Source organism: Calcarisporiella thermophila, assembly GCF_041956535.1.
Source record: "Calcarisporiella thermophila strain CBS 279.70 unplaced genomic scaffold VTP21scaffold_3, whole genome shotgun sequence".
Taxonomy (NCBI): Eukaryota; Fungi; Calcarisporiellomycota; class Calcarisporiellomycetes; order Calcarisporiellales; family Calcarisporiellaceae; genus Calcarisporiella; species Calcarisporiella thermophila.
The window spans coordinates 603,860-626,508 of NW_027192193.1; the positions used below are offsets into that span (position 1 = coordinate 603,860).

General features: G+C 43.0%; 12 protein-coding genes across 12 annotated transcripts; 5 read left to right on the forward strand and 7 right to left on the reverse strand.

Moving 5' to 3' along the window:
* Nucleotides 1-789: 789 nt before the first annotated feature.
* VTP21DRAFT_7128 (uncharacterized protein) lies at nt 790-1,059 on the forward strand (the record flags this gene model as incomplete). The annotated part of the gene is made up of 1 exon (XM_069397835.1): nt 790-1,059. The coding sequence occupies one exon, from the start codon at nt 790-792 to the stop codon at nt 1,057-1,059; it is 270 nt and encodes an 89-aa protein (XP_069255355.1).
* A 334-nt stretch (nt 1,060-1,393) lies between these two features.
* On the reverse strand, nt 1,394-2,213 carry VTP21DRAFT_7129 (uncharacterized protein; the record flags this gene model as incomplete). The annotated part of the gene is made up of 5 exons (XM_069397836.1): nt 1,394-1,525; nt 1,595-1,645; nt 1,703-1,784; nt 1,846-1,900; nt 1,967-2,213. 5 exons carry the CDS (start codon nt 2,211-2,213, stop codon nt 1,394-1,396), a joined length of 567 nt encoding a protein of 188 aa, XP_069255356.1.
* A 458-nt stretch (nt 2,214-2,671) lies between these two features.
* VTP21DRAFT_7130 (uncharacterized protein) lies at nt 2,672-3,433 on the reverse strand (the record flags this gene model as incomplete). The annotated part of the gene is made up of 3 exons (XM_069397838.1): nt 2,672-3,114; nt 3,176-3,208; nt 3,265-3,433. 3 exons carry the CDS (start codon nt 3,431-3,433, stop codon nt 2,672-2,674), a joined length of 645 nt encoding a protein of 214 aa, XP_069255357.1.
* A 1,183-nt stretch (nt 3,434-4,616) lies between these two features.
* On the forward strand, nt 4,617-6,201 carry VTP21DRAFT_7131 (uncharacterized protein; the record flags this gene model as incomplete). The annotated part of the gene is made up of 5 exons (XM_069397839.1): nt 4,617-4,750; nt 4,809-5,080; nt 5,149-5,329; nt 5,397-5,631; nt 5,695-6,201. The coding sequence occupies 5 exons, from the start codon at nt 4,617-4,619 to the stop codon at nt 6,199-6,201; spliced, it is 1,329 nt and encodes a 442-aa protein (XP_069255358.1).
* Nucleotides 6,202-6,338: 137 nt separating this feature from the next.
* VTP21DRAFT_7132 (uncharacterized protein) lies at nt 6,339-7,865 on the reverse strand (the record flags this gene model as incomplete). Its single annotated transcript, XM_069397840.1, has 4 exons — nt 6,339-6,877; nt 6,941-7,200; nt 7,270-7,735; nt 7,796-7,865. 4 exons carry the CDS (start codon nt 7,863-7,865, stop codon nt 6,339-6,341), a joined length of 1,335 nt encoding a protein of 444 aa, XP_069255359.1.
* A 143-nt stretch (nt 7,866-8,008) lies between these two features.
* VTP21DRAFT_7133 (uncharacterized protein) lies at nt 8,009-8,655 on the reverse strand (the record flags this gene model as incomplete). Its single annotated transcript, XM_069397841.1, has 4 exons — nt 8,009-8,056; nt 8,150-8,305; nt 8,372-8,426; nt 8,489-8,655. The coding sequence occupies 4 exons, from the start codon at nt 8,653-8,655 to the stop codon at nt 8,009-8,011; spliced, it is 426 nt and encodes a 141-aa protein (XP_069255360.1).
* Nucleotides 8,656-9,247: 592 nt separating this feature from the next.
* VTP21DRAFT_7134 (uncharacterized protein) lies at nt 9,248-10,186 on the forward strand (the record flags this gene model as incomplete). Its single annotated transcript, XM_069397842.1, has 1 exon — nt 9,248-10,186. One exon carries the CDS (start codon nt 9,248-9,250, stop codon nt 10,184-10,186), a length of 939 nt encoding a protein of 312 aa, XP_069255361.1.
* Nucleotides 10,187-10,613: 427 nt separating this feature from the next.
* On the reverse strand, nt 10,614-11,965 carry VTP21DRAFT_7135 (uncharacterized protein; the record flags this gene model as incomplete). The annotated part of the gene is made up of 4 exons (XM_069397843.1): nt 10,614-10,742; nt 10,808-11,227; nt 11,304-11,455; nt 11,542-11,965. The coding sequence occupies 4 exons, from the start codon at nt 11,963-11,965 to the stop codon at nt 10,614-10,616; spliced, it is 1,125 nt and encodes a 374-aa protein (XP_069255362.1).
* Nucleotides 11,966-12,335: 370 nt separating this feature from the next.
* On the reverse strand, nt 12,336-13,134 carry VTP21DRAFT_7136 (uncharacterized protein; the record flags this gene model as incomplete). Its single annotated transcript, XM_069397844.1, has 2 exons — nt 12,336-12,991; nt 13,029-13,134. The coding sequence occupies 2 exons, from the start codon at nt 13,132-13,134 to the stop codon at nt 12,336-12,338; spliced, it is 762 nt and encodes a 253-aa protein (XP_069255363.1).
* A 770-nt stretch (nt 13,135-13,904) lies between these two features.
* On the forward strand, nt 13,905-16,701 carry VTP21DRAFT_7137 (uncharacterized protein; the record flags this gene model as incomplete). The annotated part of the gene is made up of 7 exons (XM_069397845.1): nt 13,905-14,407; nt 14,474-14,584; nt 14,658-14,727; nt 14,790-15,086; nt 15,153-15,287; nt 15,348-15,560; nt 15,637-16,701. The coding sequence occupies 7 exons, from the start codon at nt 13,905-13,907 to the stop codon at nt 16,699-16,701; spliced, it is 2,394 nt and encodes a 797-aa protein (XP_069255364.1).
* A 545-nt stretch (nt 16,702-17,246) lies between these two features.
* Nucleotides 17,247-19,293, reverse strand: VTP21DRAFT_7138 (uncharacterized protein; the record flags this gene model as incomplete). The annotated part of the gene is made up of 6 exons (XM_069397846.1): nt 17,247-17,604; nt 17,669-18,512; nt 18,590-18,747; nt 18,807-18,912; nt 18,978-18,996; nt 19,066-19,293. 6 exons carry the CDS (start codon nt 19,291-19,293, stop codon nt 17,247-17,249), a joined length of 1,713 nt encoding a protein of 570 aa, XP_069255365.1.
* Nucleotides 19,294-19,524: 231 nt separating this feature from the next.
* Nucleotides 19,525-21,260, forward strand: VTP21DRAFT_7139 (uncharacterized protein; the record flags this gene model as incomplete). Its single annotated transcript, XM_069397847.1, has 9 exons — nt 19,525-19,626; nt 19,685-19,969; nt 20,033-20,134; nt 20,192-20,296; nt 20,354-20,443; nt 20,506-20,677; nt 20,745-20,852; nt 20,915-21,113; nt 21,167-21,260. 9 exons carry the CDS (start codon nt 19,525-19,527, stop codon nt 21,258-21,260), a joined length of 1,257 nt encoding a protein of 418 aa, XP_069255366.1.
* Between the last annotated feature and the right edge of the window lie 1,389 nt (nt 21,261-22,649).

The window sequence follows — 22,649 nt, forward strand, 5'->3', positions numbered from 1 at the left end:
ATCTGCGAAATCAAAGAAATGCTCAAATTCCACCCACCCATGGTTCATGGGAATTGAAGTAGTGAAAAAGCAAGTGTAGTTCTATTATTCAGTTATTTATATGGTACAAAAAGATTATTTTAAGATATTTAAGGCAGGGGAATGCAATGAGAAAATGGAACATAGATTTAGCATTTATTATTCGAGTATATACAATCCTCACAAACCGAAACTCTTCAGGTGGTTGGATGTTGCGCATGGTCTCCATTGTAACAGATGAGATTATTTACCCGGATCAGCAACCCTAATTTCTCCAGAACTCTCCAAAAGATGTTGAAACATTGCAATACCTTCGTCAGCTTACCTAAGAACCTCTATCCTGACAAAGATAGATACTTCGGCTCAATGCATGCCCGAGAGGCGCCCTCCTATATTTGCCGAAGATCTAGAGGAAATTCGGCCTTAGCTGAGCTATTCACTGAGGGAGAGGAGCCTCCACACAAATAACTTGATCGATGGGTAGACTCTAATATTCCCCCAATGAGTAATTTTGGTTTTCCTAATGGGGGCCCTGCCTACACATCATTTTAGAAATTCCTATTTCATATCGTCCGAAAATGGGTTTGTTATATAATTCACTCATATTTCACCTCCCAAAGTCATCACACCTTTTCTGCTCCATTCCTTCTGCATCCTTCCATACTAACTAGAAACTAGCCTTGAAACAATCGCGCTCATTATCTTCCAACCAGTCGGTCATTATCTGCTCCTCTCGCTCTACCACTCCTCTCTTAAATTGAAATTGCTGATATGACTCTCGACACCCTAATATACACTCGTTTCATTCATGAACCCTTCCCGCGCCCAACCACCGCCTATAAAAGTCAGAGTGATCGAATTCGAGACGACCATTCTTCCACTCCAACCAAACGCCGCCGCTCTTCTGTACAGGATTTGACAGAATGGAGCAGTGGAAATGGAATGGCGGAAATGGAGCTGGAGTGGTGCAAATGCTGGCGACGTCGTAAACTGAAGGAGATAGAACTAGAGCCTATTTTCGAAGATCCGTTTGAAGAATGAAGATTTATTTTTGTAATTAAATTACTCGATATTTTATAATGTATGTCCTACTTAATTAAATCTGCCTGAACAAAGTCTAATATATTCTTCACAATATAAGAATGGAAAACAAAAATGTGCAAGTTCATGGAAAAACCAAGCATTTATTTAAACTAGTTAAGCCCCTAAAAAAAACGACCAAGAGAACTTTATACCAAAATGAAAGACAATAATGAACAGATAATCAACAGAGGTGAGATTTGTTGTAGTTCACAAAACAAAAAAAAAAAATATAAAAGAAAGGATCAGACCTCTCTAATTGTTTTCGAAGTCCTCTTTTTATTACATACAATACTTATTTGGACTCTTTTTCCTCGGCCAGAGCATCCTTGACAGTTTGCTGCAGTTTGCTAATATGGCTGTCAACCTCGCGTTCATTCTCAATTAAAAAGCTGCGAAGGAAGCGAGAATACAAGACCTCCGCACCCTATTCATATATCCATGACGATTAGCTACTATGTCCCCTCGAAACGAAAAAACAGAGATGGAAACTTACGCGGAATTGAGGGAGGATCAACCACAGAAGGAAAGCAGTTTTGAAAAGGAACTAAGGGCGGGAATTAGAAAATATATAATTTCAGCCCAAATTAATACTTAAACCTACATAGAAAGGTATCCAGAATAGCAAGAGGTCCGTGAAGTGCTCAAGGAGAGAAAAGAAGCCATATACGGTCCAGTAGGTCAACCTAGAAAATAGAAATGAAAATGAGAGTATTTATCTACACTCAAAATCGGACATTTATTTACCATTGGGTGTCGTCGTTGGTTTCCCTTGTCTCCAGTGCTTTGAACGATTTGTATACTGAAAAAACACGCGAAATATAAACAAAACTAGAAACAATGACTAACATCTTGGCATTTTACTCACCCGGATAGATCACGCCAATGAGATTAGTAATGAGCTGGCCGAAAATGTTGAAGAAGATGAGAATAAATGAGAGCAAGGCTGCTCCGCTCACCATGTGGACCTTGTCGATATTGGTTGTTTTCTCAAGATCGCAAAAGAAGGGGCTTTTCGAGAGCTCCTTGTCGAGCTGACGGTAGTAGTAATCATACTTGGTCTTGAGATTATTAACGATTTGCTGCTGATGCTGTGGTTGTTGCTGGGTGGACATTTTCTGGCTCGATTTTTACTTTAAAAGATGTTTTTTTTTAATGTTGTAAAGCACAAACAAGAAGCGGGTGAAAACAAGAACAAGTTTAGAATAGGGAAGCTTTTTTCAAGCGTGAAGAATCCTAAAGTGGCGTAGAGAAAATTCTTACTGGCTGATAGTTATCGGAAAAACAAAATAGATAGCGACAAAGAGAAGGTAAATTCTATGTGTGGTGGCTCCATTCAAACTCAAGTCCTCATAGCCGTATACACATATAAACTATATACGTCTGAATAGCCTCTGGTTTCTAGTCGAGGGTACCGGAAATGATGGGGACTAATTTATCTTTTACTTTATATCTGTCATAAAAACAATATGCGTATACAATGAATCCATACAATTGTGAAATAAAGACTGCTGGTTTTGTTAAGGTTGGCAAGTTTAAATACAAAAGATCCGATCCTTCCGCCCTAAACCTCTTAAAACAGGGATACCAATGAAGCTATAATGGCGAGCACACTCATCTTCCCATACTCAAAGGCATGAGCGCTGCTCTTGGCATTTTCGGATGGTTTTGGATTCGACGCAGTCGCGGACGCGGACCCACTCTTGGATAAGCTATCGGAGCCCGTGGGAGAAGCCGAGGGCACAGCACTAGTGGGGACGGTGGTACCCGTTTGTTTTGAAACGCTCGCGGATGAAGACGAGGGCTGAGCAGTGCTCGCCGAACTGACGATAGTCATGCTCCCCTCGCCGGGTGGCTGGGATCCGGGGCAGTATGCCACCCCTCGGTTTGGACAGCATGGATCTGTATTGTGAAGGAGACACTTCGAGGGACATTCGGGCGGACAGGGCGGTGTGATTTGGATACACATCTTTTCAGCGCACGTCGGGGGAGGTTGCGAGGGACAATTGGGGCAATCTTTAGAAGAAGGGAGAGCTATAAGAAAAAGAACGCTTTATACGATCAAGCCGGGACATACCAGTGGGGAAGCTCGAGACAGAGAACTGGCTCGCTAGCGGCAAGAATCAATCAGTGTTAAAGCCCAACTAATGAAGTGGAGGCGCTTACCTGACGTTGCCCCCAGGGCAAGAGTCGAGGTAGCAACAAGGGCCAAGGGAAGAAGAACGATCGCACCCTTCATGGAAAAGTCGAGACAGCGCTGTACAATAGTAGAGCGGAAATGGGGAGCGTCAGGGAGGGCCTGTCGCTTATATAGTTGCCGGACCCAAGAACCCATTTGATTTCTTGGTTTACATAATATTGGCTACACCAATTCACACCTCGTTGAACTCTAAACCAAAGCAATTTGTTCACTACGTCGGTTACGCACATAATGGAAGACAAACTTTCTGCATCCTTATTTGTTTAATTCGCAGTAGAGCCAAGGGCTGGCCGCTCTCGATCCAATTCGCTCCCCTTGCTCGCCGTCTTTCCCGGCCGTTATTCTCTCAACCTTACCCAGACCGGATCACATGATACCTCTAAATAATCAAATAGCACCGCGGACTGGCCCTTTATCAACGAGAAATCACGGCGAACCAACCGTAAAAGCACTTGGAGGGTTAATTGTTCTTCTTCGGATCCCTGGTGAGATCAGGAGTTCTCGTGTTCTTTGAGAGCGGTGCTTAACCTCCTCCTGCAGCTAAGGTTTCCATGCCATATGTTTGGAGTTTCTTCTTTCAAAGAATCTTGTAATCTTTCATAAAGCATGCCAATAAATAAGATATAAGTTAAGCTGGTCCTCCAGTGGCTCAACCGCTCCAGACCTTGATTTTTTTTTTGCCGAGAGAAATTTCCTAGTTGCGATGCAGTAGGCATTCTACACGTTTCTGAACGAAGGATGTCCCGAATTACAATGCAATTAATGTTTACGTCAACTTTGCATAATCGTGACCTTGCGCGGATTAAATTCTCCCTGGGCGGGTCACTGGGTCTGGGTATTTTAGCCTATAGTCTATTATCAGGTAACATCATGACGAAATCACCACTGGCCAATTTATACTTAAATGAGGCGTGTGCTTGGCTTCATGGGTGCTATTAAGCATATCTCATGCTGACTGGACGAAGGTTATCAATAGTTGTCATCCAGATATTCTCATTTAATGACGCTAACGGCGAAGGTCGGTACCGACAGTTTGGCTACAATACTGCTCATAGATTCTACATCGATAAGAATATACCTTTAGTATATCTGGTATACATTATCGAATATATTAACCAAATACCCAATTTGCGGTCAGCAGCAATATCTTGGCGACAATATTGTTACTATATAGTTAAAATATCCTAGCTACAGATTTCCATCTTTTCTTAACATTAATACTTCTAATCCCCTACTTGCAGATTTGACAGTAAATGAATTTGTGACTGGTGTTCCACCCTTGTCGAAATTTGGCTTCGAGCCGATTTCACACGTTCGAATGATTAGCAGTTTTCGCGCCTTTTCTTCCCAATTCCTACTCTCTTCAAAACGAAAAATCATGTCCAAGACCAGCCTTAGCAACAAACTTTCCATCACCGATCTTGACTTGAAGGAAAAACGCGTGCTTATCCGGTAGGCTATCCATTTTACTCCCCAGCAAGGATACCTTTCTCTAATAAACCATCCATAGTGTTGACTTCAATGTCCCATTCCAAAATGGCAAAATTACGAATAACCAGCGCATTGTCGCAGCTCTTCCCACCATTCAACATGCTCTTGATAATGGCGCAAAAGCCGTTATCCTCATGAGCCATCTCGGAAGACCCAACGGAGAACGCGTTGAGAAATACTCCCTTAAGCCTGTAGCGGAAGAACTCTCCCATCTGATCAAAAAGGATGTACAATTCCTTGACGATTGCGTTGGTCCCGAGGTAGAAAAGATCTGCCAAAGTGCCTCAGGAGGTAATTCACATGATGTTTAGAGAATTGATGCGAGACTCTGAGCTAACCGCACTCTCTTGAATTCGTAGGCAAAGTTATTCTTCTGGAGAACCTTCGCTTCCACATTGAAGAGGAGGGATCGAGCAAAGACAAAGAAGGCAAAAAAACCAAAGCCTCCAAGGAGAATGTCGACAAATTCCGCCAGTCGCTCACAAAGCTGGGTGATGTCTATGTCAATGATGCCTTTGGCACTGCCCACCGTGCTCACAGGTAAATGCTATATGCTTGACAAGTTTGGAACGTCTTTAATCATATATTTTTTTTGTTTTGTCTATAGCTCGATGGTTGGAGTGAATCTGCCTCAGAGGGCTGCTGGCTTTCTCATGAAAAAAGAGCTTGACTTCTTCTCTCGCGCGCTGGAGAACCCCGAGCGACCATTCCTTGCTATTCTAGGCGGTGCTAAAGTCTCCGACAAAATCCAGCTGATTGAGAACCTTCTTGACAAGGTCAATTCTATGATTATTGGCGGAGGTATGGCCTTCACTTTTAAGAAGGTTCTCGAAAACGTGATGGTAAGGAAACTCTTGATTAAGGAAATTACGAGCCTCTGATAAACAACTCTACTATTCATTTAGATCGGCAACTCTCTTTTCGATGAGGAGGGCGCCAAAACCGTTCCTACATTGATGGAAAAAGCGAAACAACGTAATGTCCAGATCTATCTCCCGGTCGATTACGTAACAGCTAACAAATTCGCCGCTGATGCGGAGGCTGGATCCGCCACCGATGCTACTGGCATCCCCGATGGCTGGCTCGGGCTAGACGTCGGGCCGAAATCAGTGGAGTCTTTCCGCAAAGCCATTGCAGAGGCCAAGACCATCCTGTGGAACGGTCCCCCTGGAGTGTTTGAATTCGAAAAGTTCGCCGCGGCTACCAATGCTCTTGTGGATGCTTGCGCTGAGGCAACGAAGAGAGGAAATACCACCATTGTGGGCGGTGGAGATACTGCCACGGCGGTTGCAAAGGCCGGCAAGGAGGAGGAGTTCTCGCATGTGAGCACTGGAGGAGGTGCATCTCTGGAGTTGTTGGAAGGAAAGGAGTTACCAGGCGTGGTTGCCCTTTCGGAAAAATCCAAGGCGTGAGGGGAATGAATCTTCATGTTAAATTGCATTGTTAAATAAAAACTCATCTATTGTGTTTACAACTATGTGTACATTCAACATCCTCTGAATATCATCTTGGGGGTATTAGATATAGAAATGGTTTATTATGCAAACAATCAAAGTTTTCTCCTCTTCTTACTCTTCACCTCCTCTTTCGTTTTTTTCTTCTTGGCACTCTCCGTTGTCTCTTGCGTCTCGTCCTTATCCTTCCTTGACCGCTTCTTTTCTGTTTTCTCCCCTCTAATTTCGCGCTCTTCTGCTTCGCTTTGGCTCTTTGTCTTCCCATTACTTGCCTCCATCTCCCCCTCCTTTCCTTTTTTACCATCTTTCTTTTTCTTACTCTTCTCACAACTCTCTACCGATGGTTGTTTCTTATGGTTCTTTTCCTTCTGCTCCTTCTTCTCCTTCTTTTCCTTCTTTTCCTTCTTTTCCTTCTTTTCCTTTTTTGTTTTCTTTCTATCTCTATCCTCGCCTGAATTAGGTTTCTCATTAACCTCGCTCTCGCCCTCACTATGCTCTTCAAGTTTACGTTTCTTTCCTGCCTGCTCTGATGAATCGGTATTGTCCTCTACTTTAGTATTTCCCGAAAATCCGAGTCCCATAGTCGGCATGCTCTCATTCTCATAATCCTCGCTATATGATAATGATCTCGAAGCTAGAGGTAATATACGTAAGTCTAAGTCGAATCAAATTAATATTTCAAGATGGGAATACATACAAAATCCGCTCCCAGCAATCCCTGTTACATTGAGTGATTTCATCTTCATTGCAAAATAATCCTGTACGCTGATGTTGTTAGTCTTCGTTTGAACTGTAGTTGTGGACGTGGGTTGTGGGGTTTCGGGGCCAGCGGAGGAAGATCGAGACGATGCTTCGCTTTCAGTTGCAGTGGCAGTCTGCTTAACGCCAAGAATTTGGTTGAGATCATGAGAGGAATAGTTTGAAACACGTTTGTTACGAAGGAATTTTGCGCGATGGCTAATGTTAAAAAAAAAAGCGATTAGAAAACTTCCTGCAAAATGAATTCAAATGATGATTGGAATTTACGCTAAACGAATGGAACGAACGCTCCCATTATCACTACTGACTGCTACCTCCTCTGACTTTTGGGATATTACCTCCTCTTCACTCTCTTTCTCCTTCTCCTTTTCCTTCTCTTTCTCTTTCTTGCTCTTCTTTTCTTTTTTCTTTTTCTCCTTTTTACCTTTCGATCTAATTTTGTCGCTTTCTTCTTCACTATCGATCTTACCATTCTCTTCCTTTCCCTCTCCCTCCTCCTCTCTTTTTGGAGTCTCTTCTGCAGCACTCTCGTTTAACCCGGCTAAAATCTTTGAGAACTCATCTGTTCCAGTTAACCAGTTGTCAGCTGAATTCTTCGCTGCACCGATTCCAAGCAAATCTAGCTTCCGTGATACTTTGACATGTTCTGCAACGCCATCTTCGTTCATCCCTAATCCTTTTCCAGGTGTCCAGCCCATCTTGGTGAGCATTTTGAATCCGAATTTAGAGGTATCTAAAGAGTTTGTTAATTAGATGAGTTGGAGACATAAGTTAATAGGCAAAGATCGGGTACCATTCGCCCAAGCAGTGTTGCGGGGGTCTTCACTTATACGTTGTTTATTCTTGGGGCCAGCGAGTCCCATATTTTAATAAGGATAATGAATGAAGAGTTCAGTAGTTTGGAAGTTTAGCGAGAAGTCGTGGGCAAAGGATAAGAAAATTTGTGACTACTATTTACTATTTCATTCTCTATATCTCAGATATATATCAGAAGTTTAAGACGGTTTCATTTGAACTTCTCGCCCTGCAAGGTCACGACAATTTTACGAGTTCCCTATATTAAAAACCATCCCAAAGTAAATATCAGCACGTACCAATAAAGTAGAAAATAGACAATGCTGATAAGTGCAAATTCCATAAAACTTACTCCATGGTCGCGGTGCTCACAGAGCCAGATCCCTTGCCATGTCCCAAGATTCAGCTTTCCGTTTGAAATTGGAACGTTAAGTGAAACGCCAACTAAGGAACTCTTGACATGTCCCGGCATATCGTCTGGACCTTCCATGGTGTGGATATACGGGAACTACAGATAAAGAAAAATAAGGCCATTGACACCTTGAGTCTACCAGTCCGAACCGGATTCTCTTACATCTTCTCTGGCGATTTTATTAAGAGCCATCTCCATATCTTTTCTCACGTCGGGGCTATATAACCAGAGATGATTAGTTCTTTCCCGAAACACATATAGCAAAAGCAGAATGCTCACTCTGCATTTTCATTCAGACTTAGGCTGGCCGATGTATGCTGCAAAAACAAATTGGCCATGCCTATTTTATAATTCCGAAGCTCTGGAATTTGATTCACAATTGAAGACGTGATGAGGTGACACCCCCTTGGACGAGATATGGTTACAGTCGTTTGATGCCAGGACATGATTTAAATATAGTGGAGAGTAATAAAAGCAAAAGAGCATATACGATTAAGGAAATCAACGAAAAATTGCCGTGTGCTGTGACGTAGATGGTACGTGATCTAGGTGGAATTGTATTTATTCTCTGACTCACAACCCTCTTCCTCCTTTCATTTTGCAAGTCCTCATCCTAATATTTCATTTCTCTTCCTGAGATTGAGCCCCCCACTTTCTGACTCAAGTGAATTTATATACTAATTATATTTCCTTTTGAAAGCCTGATTCCCTTGTTTCTACTATTATTTAATTTCACTGTTTTTATTATTCTGATTCTGACAACTCCATTGCTCTACTTCTAGAACCACAAAACGCCAGAGCTCATTGGCACATTTAGTTGCTTCAATGCATAATTGGTCCCGCATCACCAAGTACGAAAGGAATCCTACCGTCCGCACGCTCGCTCTTTATCACATCGAATCTCCGACCCTTCTCTCTTTAATCTAAAGAATCACTTAAGAAATTACAATCGAATAGGTAATTGCCCCCACCAAAGTTTAATATATAGCCTCTTTTATTTTACATGGATGCTTATTTCATTTGAATCGTTTCCAGTTTATGCCGAACATGTACCCCTCGCCCACTCTCTCTGACCCTTCTGCTCCAGAAACACCCGTCAAGAAGCCTGTTGCCAAAACCACTTGCTCCCACTGTGGAACCACCTCAACCCCGCTTTGGCGCCGCTCTCCTGAAGGCCAAACGATCTGCAATGCCTGTGGCCTTTACTACAAGGCACGTAATAAAAAGCGCCCCCACTGGCTTAAACACTTGAGTTCTCGACGCCTTGGTCACGACGATACCCCAGCCGATATGGACTGCGACAATAAAGAAATATCAGACTTGAACCCTGGCCATGAGCAGGAAGAATCGGAGCAAGAAGGCGCTGCTGCAGCCACGGATATGGAGCGGGATCGAACTATGATTTGCTCCAACTGTGGGACTACGCAAACACCCCTTTGGCGCCGAAACGAGCAAGGCTGCACGATTTGCAATGCCTGTGGACTCTATTACAAGCTACATCGCAAGCACCGCCCCGTCAGTATGAAGCGCACTGAGATCAAGCGGCGCAAGCGTTCCGTAGCTAATTCCATCAATTCTGTTTCTGGTGCTCTTTCCACCTCCACTCCCCGAGCCATTACTGCTCGCGTGATCATGCCTCTGCTTCCGAGCCGAGCAGAGAAGACTGTGGCTTTTAGCAGAAAAATCAGTGACGATTGGAGTGGAGAGGAGAGCGGCGATGGGGTTGGAATCTCGGTGGCCGCTGGAGTGCTGAAAATGAGTGAAAGGGCCGGAAGCATTCCATCCCTTCTTAATCCAGCCACTCCCCCCCTCTCACCTGTCCAGTGCCCGCTTTCAATTCCATTTGAACGTTTGGGCTCAACTAAGCCTCAGTGGGACCACGGGATGCGCCTTCCCCCCTTGTTGACCACGGGCACTGGAGGTGCTAGGAGCATCGCACTTCCTCCTTTGAAGGCATTCGTGTGTAGACAGGTTTAATGCAGCTGTGCGGATTTCAGGATCCTTATCCAACCTTATCTGTTGATTCAACTTCCTTTTTGCAGAGCGGCGTAACGGAATTATCCAATTAATGCCACCATTAATATCATGCCTTTTTTTTCCCTTCCTCAGATGGTTATTCTCTCAATCTTAGCCTTCTTAGTTTGATACTCATACATTATGTGTTCTGTTTTTATGAAGAAATGCTGGATTCCTTCGTAGCTTCCTTTCAAAGCCCATTTATAGTATATTAAATTATTCACCCTTAGTGGAAACTCATTTTGTATTATCTCAAAATCTTGAAGTCCTACAGGTTAGCGGATACATGTGGGGGGGGGGGGGAGGGAGCCAGGAAATGTTCATACAAAACATTACAAAACAGAAAAATAATGAGGATTAAGATTCAAAGTTCTAAGAGATAATGAGATTAATTTTTGTGCTCTCCGCTGGTAACCGATCTCCACCTAAACAGAGATGGGCGCTCTATGTCACTCCCTGACTCTGACCCATTATTCCCCTCTAAAAGCTGGCGCTGGCGACGTCGGAACAGCTTATTCTATGTACGTAGATTCCAAGTAAACAACTATTTTTTAGACTTGGGACACGCGCACCTCTACTTACCATCACGTCTGCACCAAACAACCCGGCAAAGCCTCGTACAAACTCTTGACTTCTCTCCTCCCACAGAGTGATCAGTTCACGCATATCGTTTTTTAGGTGAGATAATTCCTGGCCAAGTTCCGAATGGGTATCCGTCCAGTTCTGCTGAATATTTTTGCGAATATCGAGGAGCGATTTTCGTGCTTTAATCTCTTGTTCCTTGAGGAAGCTGACATTAAGCTCTTTGGGAGACATGCCACGCTCCAGATTACGGCGGACATATAAGTCATAGTCGCGTACTATGCGCTTAATCAGATCGGACGTGGACACCCCTTTGGTGCGTCGGGTGGGAAGGAACTTGCCCTGTGACTTGACAAATGCATAAACATCGTCGGAGTCAGCCGATTCATAGGGGATGTCATCATGGGCCACGTAGTCAATCTGGAGTGGAATCGATTGTGGATTAAGAGATTGTTTAGCAACAACTATCGAGAAACAGATAAATGTGAAGCTTTACTTGGTGTTTGTCCAAAAATGCTTGATCCACGACCCATGGTGCATCCTCGACCACTTCATCTACCCATCGACAGTGTCGAAGCGACTCATAGCGCTCACTGTCGGTTAAAACAGTCATGCCTTTGCGCTTGTGCGTCTCTGCATCGCTACACACTGATGAGAACGTTGAACAGAGGTAGTAATATTAGAAGCTCGAATGTGCCCAGGGAAATTGAGAGGATAATAAATTGCGTACTCACCCCCAACAATTAAGTATACATCCTTAAAGCTTTTTTTGGCTTGCTCGAGTGCTTTGGCATGACCGTAATGGAATAGATCATAGATTCCATCACAATAGATGCGCACGGGCCTTCCCACAGGAGGCGGATTAATTTTAAAAGGATAATTAGAAGAAGGCATCTCGGTTGGCAGATCTCGAGCGCGTTTCTGAGTAGGCTGATGATGGTCCGAAGTCGTAGGTTCCTCCGCTTCTTCCTCCATTTGCATGCCGCCATTGCTCTTGGCGTGTTTTTCTGTGATTTCAGACGGGATTTGTGAGAGGGACGAGGTCATTGAAACTGTAGATGCCGTGTCTCCGTTATCTTCGTCGCTTGCGTCACGGGAGGCAGTTTGGTGAAGCTCGTTTTGAGATGAGCGTTTCCGCTTAGAATTTGGTTGAGACATACTTTTTAATCCAAATATTTTATAAGAATTAAAAATTAGGCTTTTTTGGGGAGAGAATTGAGAAAGAAAAAAAGTATACGATACCAAGATAAAGCCCTTGGGCATTGTGACTTGCAATTGTTTATCGTGATCCAAAATCATCCCCCCCAAAAGACGCAACACATGAAAAAGAACAAGCCTTTTATGCACCATTCTTATCATGTAGCAATCACAAATCACGATTTACTGATTTATTGATATTTCAAGACATTTATAAAAATATAAAATAATTAAGAGGAACAAAAAGCGAAGCATCAAAGCACGAGGTTCTTCAACAGGGTTAGATATGAATGAGCGGATTGGATATGGCAAAATAGGGATGTAATGCGATCTATAGAAGGAACGAGATCCCTACAGCAATAAAGATCGCAAGAGGGCTAACCCCCATAGTAGCTGCAGAGCTGTACATGTTGTAGCTTGCGGTCATCTGCGGGAGACTTCCGGTGACCGTTTGCATTACTACCACAGGGTTTGTATCTTCAGCAGGTGGAAGAGATGCCGTCGCAGTTGCAAACACTACTGAAGGAGCTCTCGTGGTCGACAGAGACGAGGATGGCACTTGGGAAGATGAAAATAGAGAACCTGATACTAGACTACTGGAACTAACCAGGTTGGAAGAAGACGACGCCGCTGTAAGAACGCTCGTTTTTCCTTGGTCCGAGTTAGCAGCGACCCCTTCCACAGCGTTGGGAACTACTGTTCCAAGCAAGCCGCCTAACAAACCGCTCCCAGTTTCCCCGGAGTCGCTCGCAACATTTCCACTCTGATTGTCGGGAGCGGTTTGAGTATTAACTGACTTGTCAGCATTGTCTGGCTGAGCTTTGGTACCAACAACGTTGGCATTCTTGATCTTTTTCTTGTTCCCAGCTTTCTTCTTTTTGCCTTTAGGAGCGGTGGGCAGCTTTTGAGGGGGAGGAGATCCAATGATGCCATCAAGCAATCCTCGCCTATCGACATCAATACCTTGAACTGTACCAAGAATAAATCCTGTGTTCCAATATTTTTAGAATATACAATGAGCTACCTTGAGGAATGAGGGCGTCCACATCGATATAGGATCTCTGTCCTTCCACAGCCACTGCCAGCATGACCGCACTGCAAAGAGTGAGCGAGAGGAGGGTTGGCTTCATCAGGATAAGGACAGAGGAGGGAAGGGTAAGGATTGGAGTTGGGTAAGAAATAAAGAAGGGAGAGGAGAGTCGTGTATCGCAGTCTCCGTGCAAAAGATTACTGAAGTGAAGGGAGTGATGAGGCTACAAGGCGAGAGAAGAAAAAAACAAGAGAAACCAGCCAAACACAATAAGTGGAAAGCTAAAAATAAAAAGCAAGTAGCGAGGAAAACAATCATCATGTTTAATGACAAAATGTCGCACCGTCTCGATTTAATTAAAACTGTCGTTGAATTTGATCCGAGTTGCCTCGGGCTTGAGAAGGGTGGAATTGATGCTCCATTTGATCGAACACAAAATTCTCAAACAACCCCTCTGCACCACTCAAGGGAGCCACAAATTCAAGTTATTGCTTACACGGTGGTGTGTGCTTGTTTGAGGTTTTAGTGTTCGAAAATCTCAATTTCCGTGAGCATTTCAGACGGTTTAAGAGCCCCCCTCTGCCCTCCCCTCTGTCCAATCATTTCTCAATGGAAATGATGACGTTGACAGATCTTTGAGAGAGCAAAGTCTGACTCTCCCATCAAGAGCGATGAGCCCCCTCTTCGTCTCGTCTCAGTAAAATTTACCTTGCAGCCCTGGCCACCGACAGATTTTCTCTGTTTTAAAATTTCATCCCATTTTCAAAAGACGACTGCATGCTAGATCGTTAATGTCACGATCTTGACCTGATTATTTTACTCAATCCCCAAAAAAGAAATTAGCTTTGAATTGAAAAGCGACACACTGGAATGGCAGAAGACGTGTCTGCCCCGTCGATCACAGATCATCGCAAGGATCCACCTCTCCAAGACGATGATGAGGACGATGCCGCTACAATAATCGCTGATTGGGAGCCGCAAAACATTGATTCACTCCCCCCGCTGGCCCCAATCACTACCACTTCTACCTCAAACACTAGCATGATCACGGCAAACAAGATGATCCCCGCAACTGAAAGTTCGACTACACAATCGTTAGCATTGGATGCTCGATCTACGACGGGATCTTCGCTCTCCTCCATGCCGAAGGAATCTACTAAGCGTAAACGTCGTCCTAAGGATAAACGTCCCGGTCGTAGACCTACAGTCATCTTGGATCGGTCGGTTATCATGGCGATAATGGATCATGTGTTGTCATCACCCATTTTTGAGGCAAGAGGCTATTTGGGCGGTGCAGTGATTGATGGCACTTCCATAGGATCCGAGTACTCAGGGAGAGTGCTGCGTATTTCCCATTTCTATCCGTCTGAAAGGTAATGCTTGAATCAATTCACTCATGATTTCATTGTGAAGAATCCAACTAGTATTTTTTTTTTTAGATTAATACCTTCGCTTCTGACAGACGATCTCGAAGAGGCGCCCGGTAATCTTGAAAAAGCCGAGCAAATGTTCAATCAAAATGGGCTAATCTGTGTTGGATGGTATAGAAGGTATTTTTTTAACATTTGATGTAATTGATGATCAGAATATATGGATTGAGGGTCATATTTGTTTATTTGACAGTGATCGAGGATCTGGGGTACTTTCGCCCACCACAAAGGATCTTAAACAGCAAGTAGAACTTCAGTCCAAGGTTTGATTGATATATTAAGCTTTAAGCTCAATATTTGGATAATTGAGAATCTTCTCCTTTAGATCCCTTTGGCAGTTGGCATGCTGTTACGCGCCTTTAACACTACACAAATTTCGCCTGCAACGAGCGATATGGATATAGGGGTACATTCGCACTATGATTTAAGTTTGTTCGAAGCAACTCTGGGCGAAGTTAAGGAGCCGCATGCTGAGATGAAAGACCTCGGGAATGCAAAAGAGCAGGATCTCACCCACACCCCACGCATCTCTAAAGGAACCGCTCACATTCTAGATTATCATATCCATCGACAGGCCTATTCAGATCCTTCTATTTTACAGCAATCAGCACAAACTTTACTTGTAAATTAGTTTTTTTTTTCTATTGACTTTTTCCATTTCGCATTTACATCTAAATCACTCACAAAGGTCACGATGCGCGAAATGAACCAGGCCTATGCTGCTCAAGTCTTAGACTGCGAAAATCGTACGGGGCAACGCTTATTCGTAGACACACATTATGAAGGCTACTTGGTTCAGTTTTGGAGAGACAGCGTCATTCGGGTAAGAATGATTGCTTTTATCACGGACTGCTCTATTCAGCTCATCGAATTCTTATTCTAGTTGAGAAAATCGATTGATCAAGACTTCACATCCCTGGCTCTTAGCAAAATTCAATTAAAGCGCACTATCGCAGATCGGATAGAGAACATACTACATCTCTATCAGCAACCCCAACGGCAAGCTGGTGAAAGGAGAAATAGCAACATCAAGTCTAGCAGCTCCAATTTGTCAGCCGAAGAATTAAGGACTAAATTGTTGACCACCATAAACAAGGTTGGTCGTTTATTTTTCTCTTGATTCTGTTTTGGTAGATCATGGTGCTTACTAAATATTTTCTTCTTCCAATCAGATGGTGAACGAAAAATTACAATCAGCCTCTAATAAATCGTCTGGAGCCCGCCAAAAGCGCCGTCATATTTATGTGAACGGAGCGTCCTCACGCAGCATCGACGATGAAAATGACCGGAAAGAGCCTGGAGAGGAGGCTGAACGGCAGAGAAATTTAAGCTCGGAGCGGACATCTATCAAACGGATTCACCGAAGAAGTCAATCCTCAAACGAATTTCAGATTTCCCCTGAAGCTAAAAAGACCAAATATGAATTTCCCGTACCGAATGGCCGTGCCCCATCGCCTCCACCTCCTGGCTCAAAATTCTCACCACATTCAGCTGTGAAGATGCCTGTTCCACTACCCCAACTCCCTCATATTCCTGCATCGAACTTGGGGTCCTCCTCCTCATACTTCTACTCACAGCACCAATACTCGCAATATCCTTCGCATGGCCGATATGCAACCAGCCCTACGGAATCATGGAACTCCTCCCCACAATACACATATGGTCAAAATGCACCCGAACCGCCAATGATTCCACGTCGAGCCACCATCCCTGGAGGACCCCTTGTGGAATCAACCCTCTCTCCCACTTCCCCTAGGCTCTCCACCTCCACTCCTACACAAGCCCCTTCTACATCACCCAACACTACCGCAACATCAACCCCTATGAGCTTAACACAGCCTTCTTCACATTCTCCAGGGGCTAACTCACAGCCAATGAAGAGAACGAATAGCGCAGGAGGTGGGGACGTGCATTTGCCTGGTATTCGTTCACTGCTTTTAGAGCCATCTGCTTTTTCTCCAGTAGGCCTCCCCTCCTACTCTCCCACAACACCTTCTTCCTCATACCAATACCCAGTGCCACCACCACCCCCTCCACCTTCCTCTGCCCAGCCACAGACCCCTCTTCCCCCACAAACTCCGCAGGGGCACTCTTCCCATTCTCTTGGAAAAAATTCCCCTTCACATTCCCCATCATCCCAACCTCCACCATCCTCCTCATCGGCCCCCTACAATCCACTTGGGTCGCCGGTGACTAGTGGCTCAACCCTGCTCCCTTCGACAAATTCACCCCCTTGAGTATTCTTACCTTTGTAATGGTGGTTTAGTTTTGTGTTTCTTTCCTCAAATGTCTTTATCTTACAAATGGGAGGCAAGGAAGTTTTGTTTTTTATTTGCAAAAATGGCAGATTTCCGTGAAGTTTGCATTTCTATCTCTTCTCCGACTCTTTGTTAGTTCAACCATCTCCTCCCTCCCTTTTTCCCTTTTGTTTTACATATTTGTTACATTTATTGCTCTTTTCTTCTCCTACTCTTGTTGATAATACTCATTTGATTAAAAAGGCTTTTTTTCGAGAATTTTCTATTATTATTAGAGTAACCACTGCGGTAGAATCGGTGTATAACTACTTTAAATGTATCAACCTACATTCAAGCAAAAATATATATAAACAGTCACTAGAGGAAGATATAAGGAAGGTGGTGATTCGCTGGTATTCTATAAAGCACAAAAAATAACCATATACTAAGGGATAAACGAAAGGGGTAATTGCAAATTTCACACAAAAAAAAAGGACAGATATCACAAAATACCAAGATAACTTCGAAAGAATGGACGAGTTTCCTCACAATTGATAGCTCTCCACCTTTAGGGCTTCCAATTGCATGATCGAATCATACAACCAATTTTCTGATACAACTCCTTCACCTACTCTCCCTAGCACTACATCAGCGTCTTCCCGTTGATCTACCACACGGGCTCCGACCAATTCTAGGAGCTTACTAATCTGTTCCGGGGAGGCCTTCACACCACCAGGTATGATGTGGACCGACCACCCTGTCAGGAATTCTACGCGTGGAGTTTGATTTTGTCGTCGCTTGTTCTGGCAAATCTCGCGTGCTCGAGGAGCAGCGGGAAACCAGGAAGAGCGTTCATAGGGCCCTTCAGGGATATAGCAGTCTCGTTCTAAAGATGCAAAGATCCTATGGGGTACCCGGCAGTTAATTCGTCATTGAAATCAGCCAACAAGCTTAAATTTCTTCTTACCAGTCGGGCGATAAAATCCATGCTCCACAAATTAGCCCCACCATCAGTGAGTAGGTCCGTCGATTCGCACCCACAATCACATGGCTTGTGCGTTCATCTGCCACGGAAGCAATTGCATAATTTCCACCTAGTTGCCGCACTAGCGTTGTACAGACATCGCGTGCAGCATTCTCTAGACTAGTTGTGACGATGGTGGAGGTGATGGCAAGTGGCGCCATAGAACGTCGCCGTGATAGGCTTCGAGTTAAGCGTGGAGAGGAGATAACACGCTGTTCATCTAAAATGCCAACAGGAAGTGAATTGCCTGGAGCCGGACCTGAAACGTTTGCGTTGTCTTCACGCTTCCGCTTAAGCGGCCTTGCAACAAGCTCTTCACCATTCACGGAGATGGAAGGCTGAGATACATTAACGGAGGAAGTGGGGCTGGGTGTGATTATATTATAACTTGCTAGTTTAACATTATGATCCTTAGATGATACATCCTTTGGGATCAACTTGGCATCAAATGATAATTTCACAGGTGATTTTTTCTCGATGTCTGGTGTACACGATGGTTGCTTCACGGGCGATATCGAATTCTGTCGTGATGATATTTTTAATGGTGACAGACCAACGGATAACTTTCCGCCGATTGAATCAGAGGAATTATTTCTGGGTATATTGGAAGAGCGGTGAGCTGCGAACGTTTTGCGTCGTTCCTCCTCGGCTCTCTTGTTTGTGCCGAGACCGAATGATTCGTCATCAGTAGGATCCCAGAAAGAAGCGGCGCTTGTGAAGTTAAACGGAACAAACATAGATCTGCGCCTAGAGGATTCTTCTGTATTTGTATCTATAGAGGTGTTCTCTAAAGAGATTGAAGCAAGCAACACTATTAATATGATTATTGGGGCCGATACAAATATACACATAATAAATACTTGCCTGATTTTTTTATCGTTGATATACGACGCTTCTCGCCCCATTCTAACTGTCTCAATTTTGAAGGCTCCATGGATTTACGGCGTTTGATGGCTCGGGGGAGATCACCGAACTGAACAAGATAATCTGATTCCTCTACATGACGATTCTCCTCTTGACAGCTATTTAGATATGAAATATAAGCCAAAATCATATACTCTTGAAACAAATACCGTTATACCTTAGCAACCAAAGCAAATTTACAATGTATATTTTTTGAGGCGCATGAAGTGCTTTTTGAAAGATGCTCTTGGATCCATTTTTAAATATGAGATGAGTCACGGATTCTAATATCAATTGAAGATGGATGTGAAAAAACAAGGCCAATTCCAATGAAATTTCAAACACACACCAGTAAGACTCTTTCTGATCTATCACGATAACATAAAAGGAGAAAATTAGACTAACAAAAGGATATAATTGTAAACATTGGATCTCACCTTTCCTCCCATTCCTTTTACAATTGGCTCAAAGGTATCAGAGGCATCTGCACCATCCTCTGTATACACTTCAAGGCACGCAATTACGCCATCCAGCACTCCAGTCTTCCTAGGTGTAGAGGAGGAAGAAGAGCTCCGTGAACTTTTATTCTCACCCTCAGTGGACTTCTTAGAAGTAATATCTCTCTTTTGCACCCGCCGGACTGGTCTACGAGGAGAGCGAAACATATTACTCAATATGGAATATGTCACAATCTCCCGCTAAGACAATAGTCGATGTGAAGGAGTGATTTCTGCTGGTTTCCGCGTAATTACAGGTGCGCAATTAGTTTCGAACAGCAAAAGGGGAAAGGACACGAAATGGAAAATATATCAAAACGCGTCTCTTGATTGTTCATTTAATACTGCGCCACATAATCGAGTTAAATGGAACACCGATAATAGAGAATTCAATACTCGATGGAAAGGGATCGAGGAACAGGACATGCAGGTGGGGGCGGTAGAGGATCAGAAGGAAGACGTAGAGAAGATAAATATAGAGATGATCGCAGGCGTGAAAAGGTATTATTTTTTTACAAAATTTTCTCAAATTATCCTATATTAAACAATTTCCTCCCAGGGTAAACGGTCTTTAACGTCTTCAAAACCAACACCTTCTTTTACCCAACCGCCGGTCATACTCGAACGCCGACCTGTATCCGTAAAACCTGCTGCCCATGCTGTTTCTACTGCTACTTCTGTGGACGAGGCACCTCTACAAACGCCCGCATCACAACCACCCGCATCACAAGCCCAAACATCCGAAACTCAAAAGCAATCCTCTAGCAGTACTCCTCTTGCAACTAAAAAACCGATGAGATTGATGAGCGACATAGGGAAGGTCAACTACGAGACTTTAGTCAAGGTTATTATAATAAATTCTTGGATTTTACGCGCCACTTGACTTTGCATTCGCTCTCGCATTTAGTCATTAGTTGATCAGCCAGGATATTATGCAGTTGGTGTGTTAGGAAAACAAGGAGTAGGAAAGTCGTCTATATTGTCGGCTTTCTGTCCAAGTCCCTCAAAGGTACTATCCCATTCGGCAAAATATTTTAAGACTAATTTAATTTTATATTCGGCATAGGCCTTTGCTATTCAGCCTCCTGAGTTTCAGCTCTCCGGATTACATAAAACACAGGGAATAGATATTTATATCACGCCAGAGCGTATTATTCTTTTGGATACGCAGGTTATTATGAAATGTTTATTTTAGAGATGTGCTCAAAATCTAATTCCGAGTGAACAGCCTATTTTGAGCTTGTCCGTTCTAGAACGCGCCTTAAAGCACGAAGCCATGGTAGAAAACTTGGGACCAGAAGTTTGGTTAGAGTTACACGTATGCATATACTAGGGTTCACATAATAGCTATTGTCTTTTAATCAATTTCGTTTGCAATAGTCTTTACAGCTTGCAATCCTTCTATTTTCCATATGCAATGTTGTCCTCGTAGTGACTGATAAAGAGCCGGATGAAATGATGTTAGAGTTCTTACGGCGTGTGGATATGCTACGGCCATGGACGCAGGAAAATCCACTTGCAATGGCAGGAGGGCATCATTTTGCAGAGCTTGGTAAAGTAGTTCAATGAATATTACGCCGCATAGATCAAGAATCTTTGGCTCACATTGAAAATTTTAGTATTTGTATGTAATCGGTGCCATGAAGGTGATATGACACAAAGTGCGTATCGGCGTATATGCGAGAATGTCATTTCAAAACTCTCATTCACAGAATTTGGCATGTCAGGTAAACGACAACAATTATATAGCATTGCCTATGCACACTATATATGTTTTCGTCTGCATTAGGCGCAATATCTATGCCCAGAGCGATGGCAATGTACTCTCAGGTACGAGATCCAGGCACTGGAATTATACCAAATATATTTTTATTGCCACAAAAGAGCGACGAGATGGTCCCTGAAACCTATGAAGTGTTAGTGCGGGCATTAAGAAATTTGGTTTTTGGGTTTCCACGACGTCCCGTCAAGCTTTCAGAGAAGGATTGGTAAACTATGGATTTGATAAGTCGCGTTGTTATCTTTCTCATGTTTGCATTAGGTTTAAGGGATTGGTAAAGCTGTGGGATGTAATTCAACGCTCAGATTTGATAAGGACTTATGTGAAGACGTTACGAAGGATTCGCGAAGGATAAGAGTATGAGTGCATAATTCCGCTTTTTTATTTATTTGGAAAGCATGAGTTCAATATTCACGTTAATAAGTTTTCAATGCATTTTTACAGTAAACTGTAAAAACAAATCCACAAAATTTGTCAAAGTTGTACTGGTTCTCTTTTTCCTGTCCATTATTTTTTTTTTTCCTTTTCTACCAATCTTTTAATACTATATTAACGTGTTGATGCGCTTATATTCTCCCCGGAAAGCATAGACTATAATGGTTATATATCAAGATGGACAGTACAAAAATATTAAGGAGACAGAGTAGAGTTCTGTCTGACGACTAAAACATTACATTTCCTGGGTTTAGTAAAAACTCCTTTCTGGTCATCACATAATAATATGTGATTCTAATACGACAAATGTAGCTTTCGCAATGTTTTGGTGCAAAAGAAATTAAGGTCCACAACAAGCCATCGAATAAATGATTTTGTTTTCCTGCACTCTCTCTAAATGCACAATTACATAGTGTACTCGACCTTCCTCTATACCTTTGACACAATAGACGATAACGAACAGCCATTTTTTCAATTATCGCCAGTGCGGAAATTCTACCAATGAGAATATTGTACCTTCAAAGTTCACAAACTACCACCCGGATCCCAATAGAGCACAAACTGAAAATTTAAGCAAAAAGAACTTGGGTCGCAACAAACAAAGACCACAGCAGTCAGGGATTAAACAGGAATAATTTGACGAATAAAAAACCGCCATAATATTCAGCAAAAGCGGGGGGGGTTGCCAAAGCATGAAGCTAGCAATATCTGTTAAAATGGAAACAGAAAAATTTATTATCACGGGTTGGGGAAAGCTTCCGATCTCTCACCTCATATATATATGGATTGGTTCAAATGTATCATCTGCAGATATTCATGAGCATTCTTAGAAATATGGCGTTAGCCTGGATCGTGCTTGAGCATTTCTGAAAGCAAATATCAGAATCTAATTTTATTATTCGATGCCTATTCGTCAATTTTATTATTGATGGTACACCGCTAATTTGTTCCCCTATTTTTTTCCTCTTCATAGTTTTATCTTTAGCAGAGCGTTAATTCTCATCTAAAAATAAGGACCTTTTTTTCCTCCCTGTGTTTTATACTAATTTATTTATTTTACATCACTCTTTTTTTTTTCTCTACCCTCTCTTTTCTCATCCCAGCTCATTCCCTTTCAATCAGCTCTCATCTACTGGCTAGATTATAGAGAACAAACAGTACATTCAAAGGGGATAAGAGGTAAAATAACTTTGCTGTAATGGATTACGGCAAACAGTTGAACATTGTGTTATTCTCTTCAACTTTTGCATTAGATCTGTGATCGCTGTTTCTATTATGAGAATTGCTTAACGCTGACGCCATCATCTCA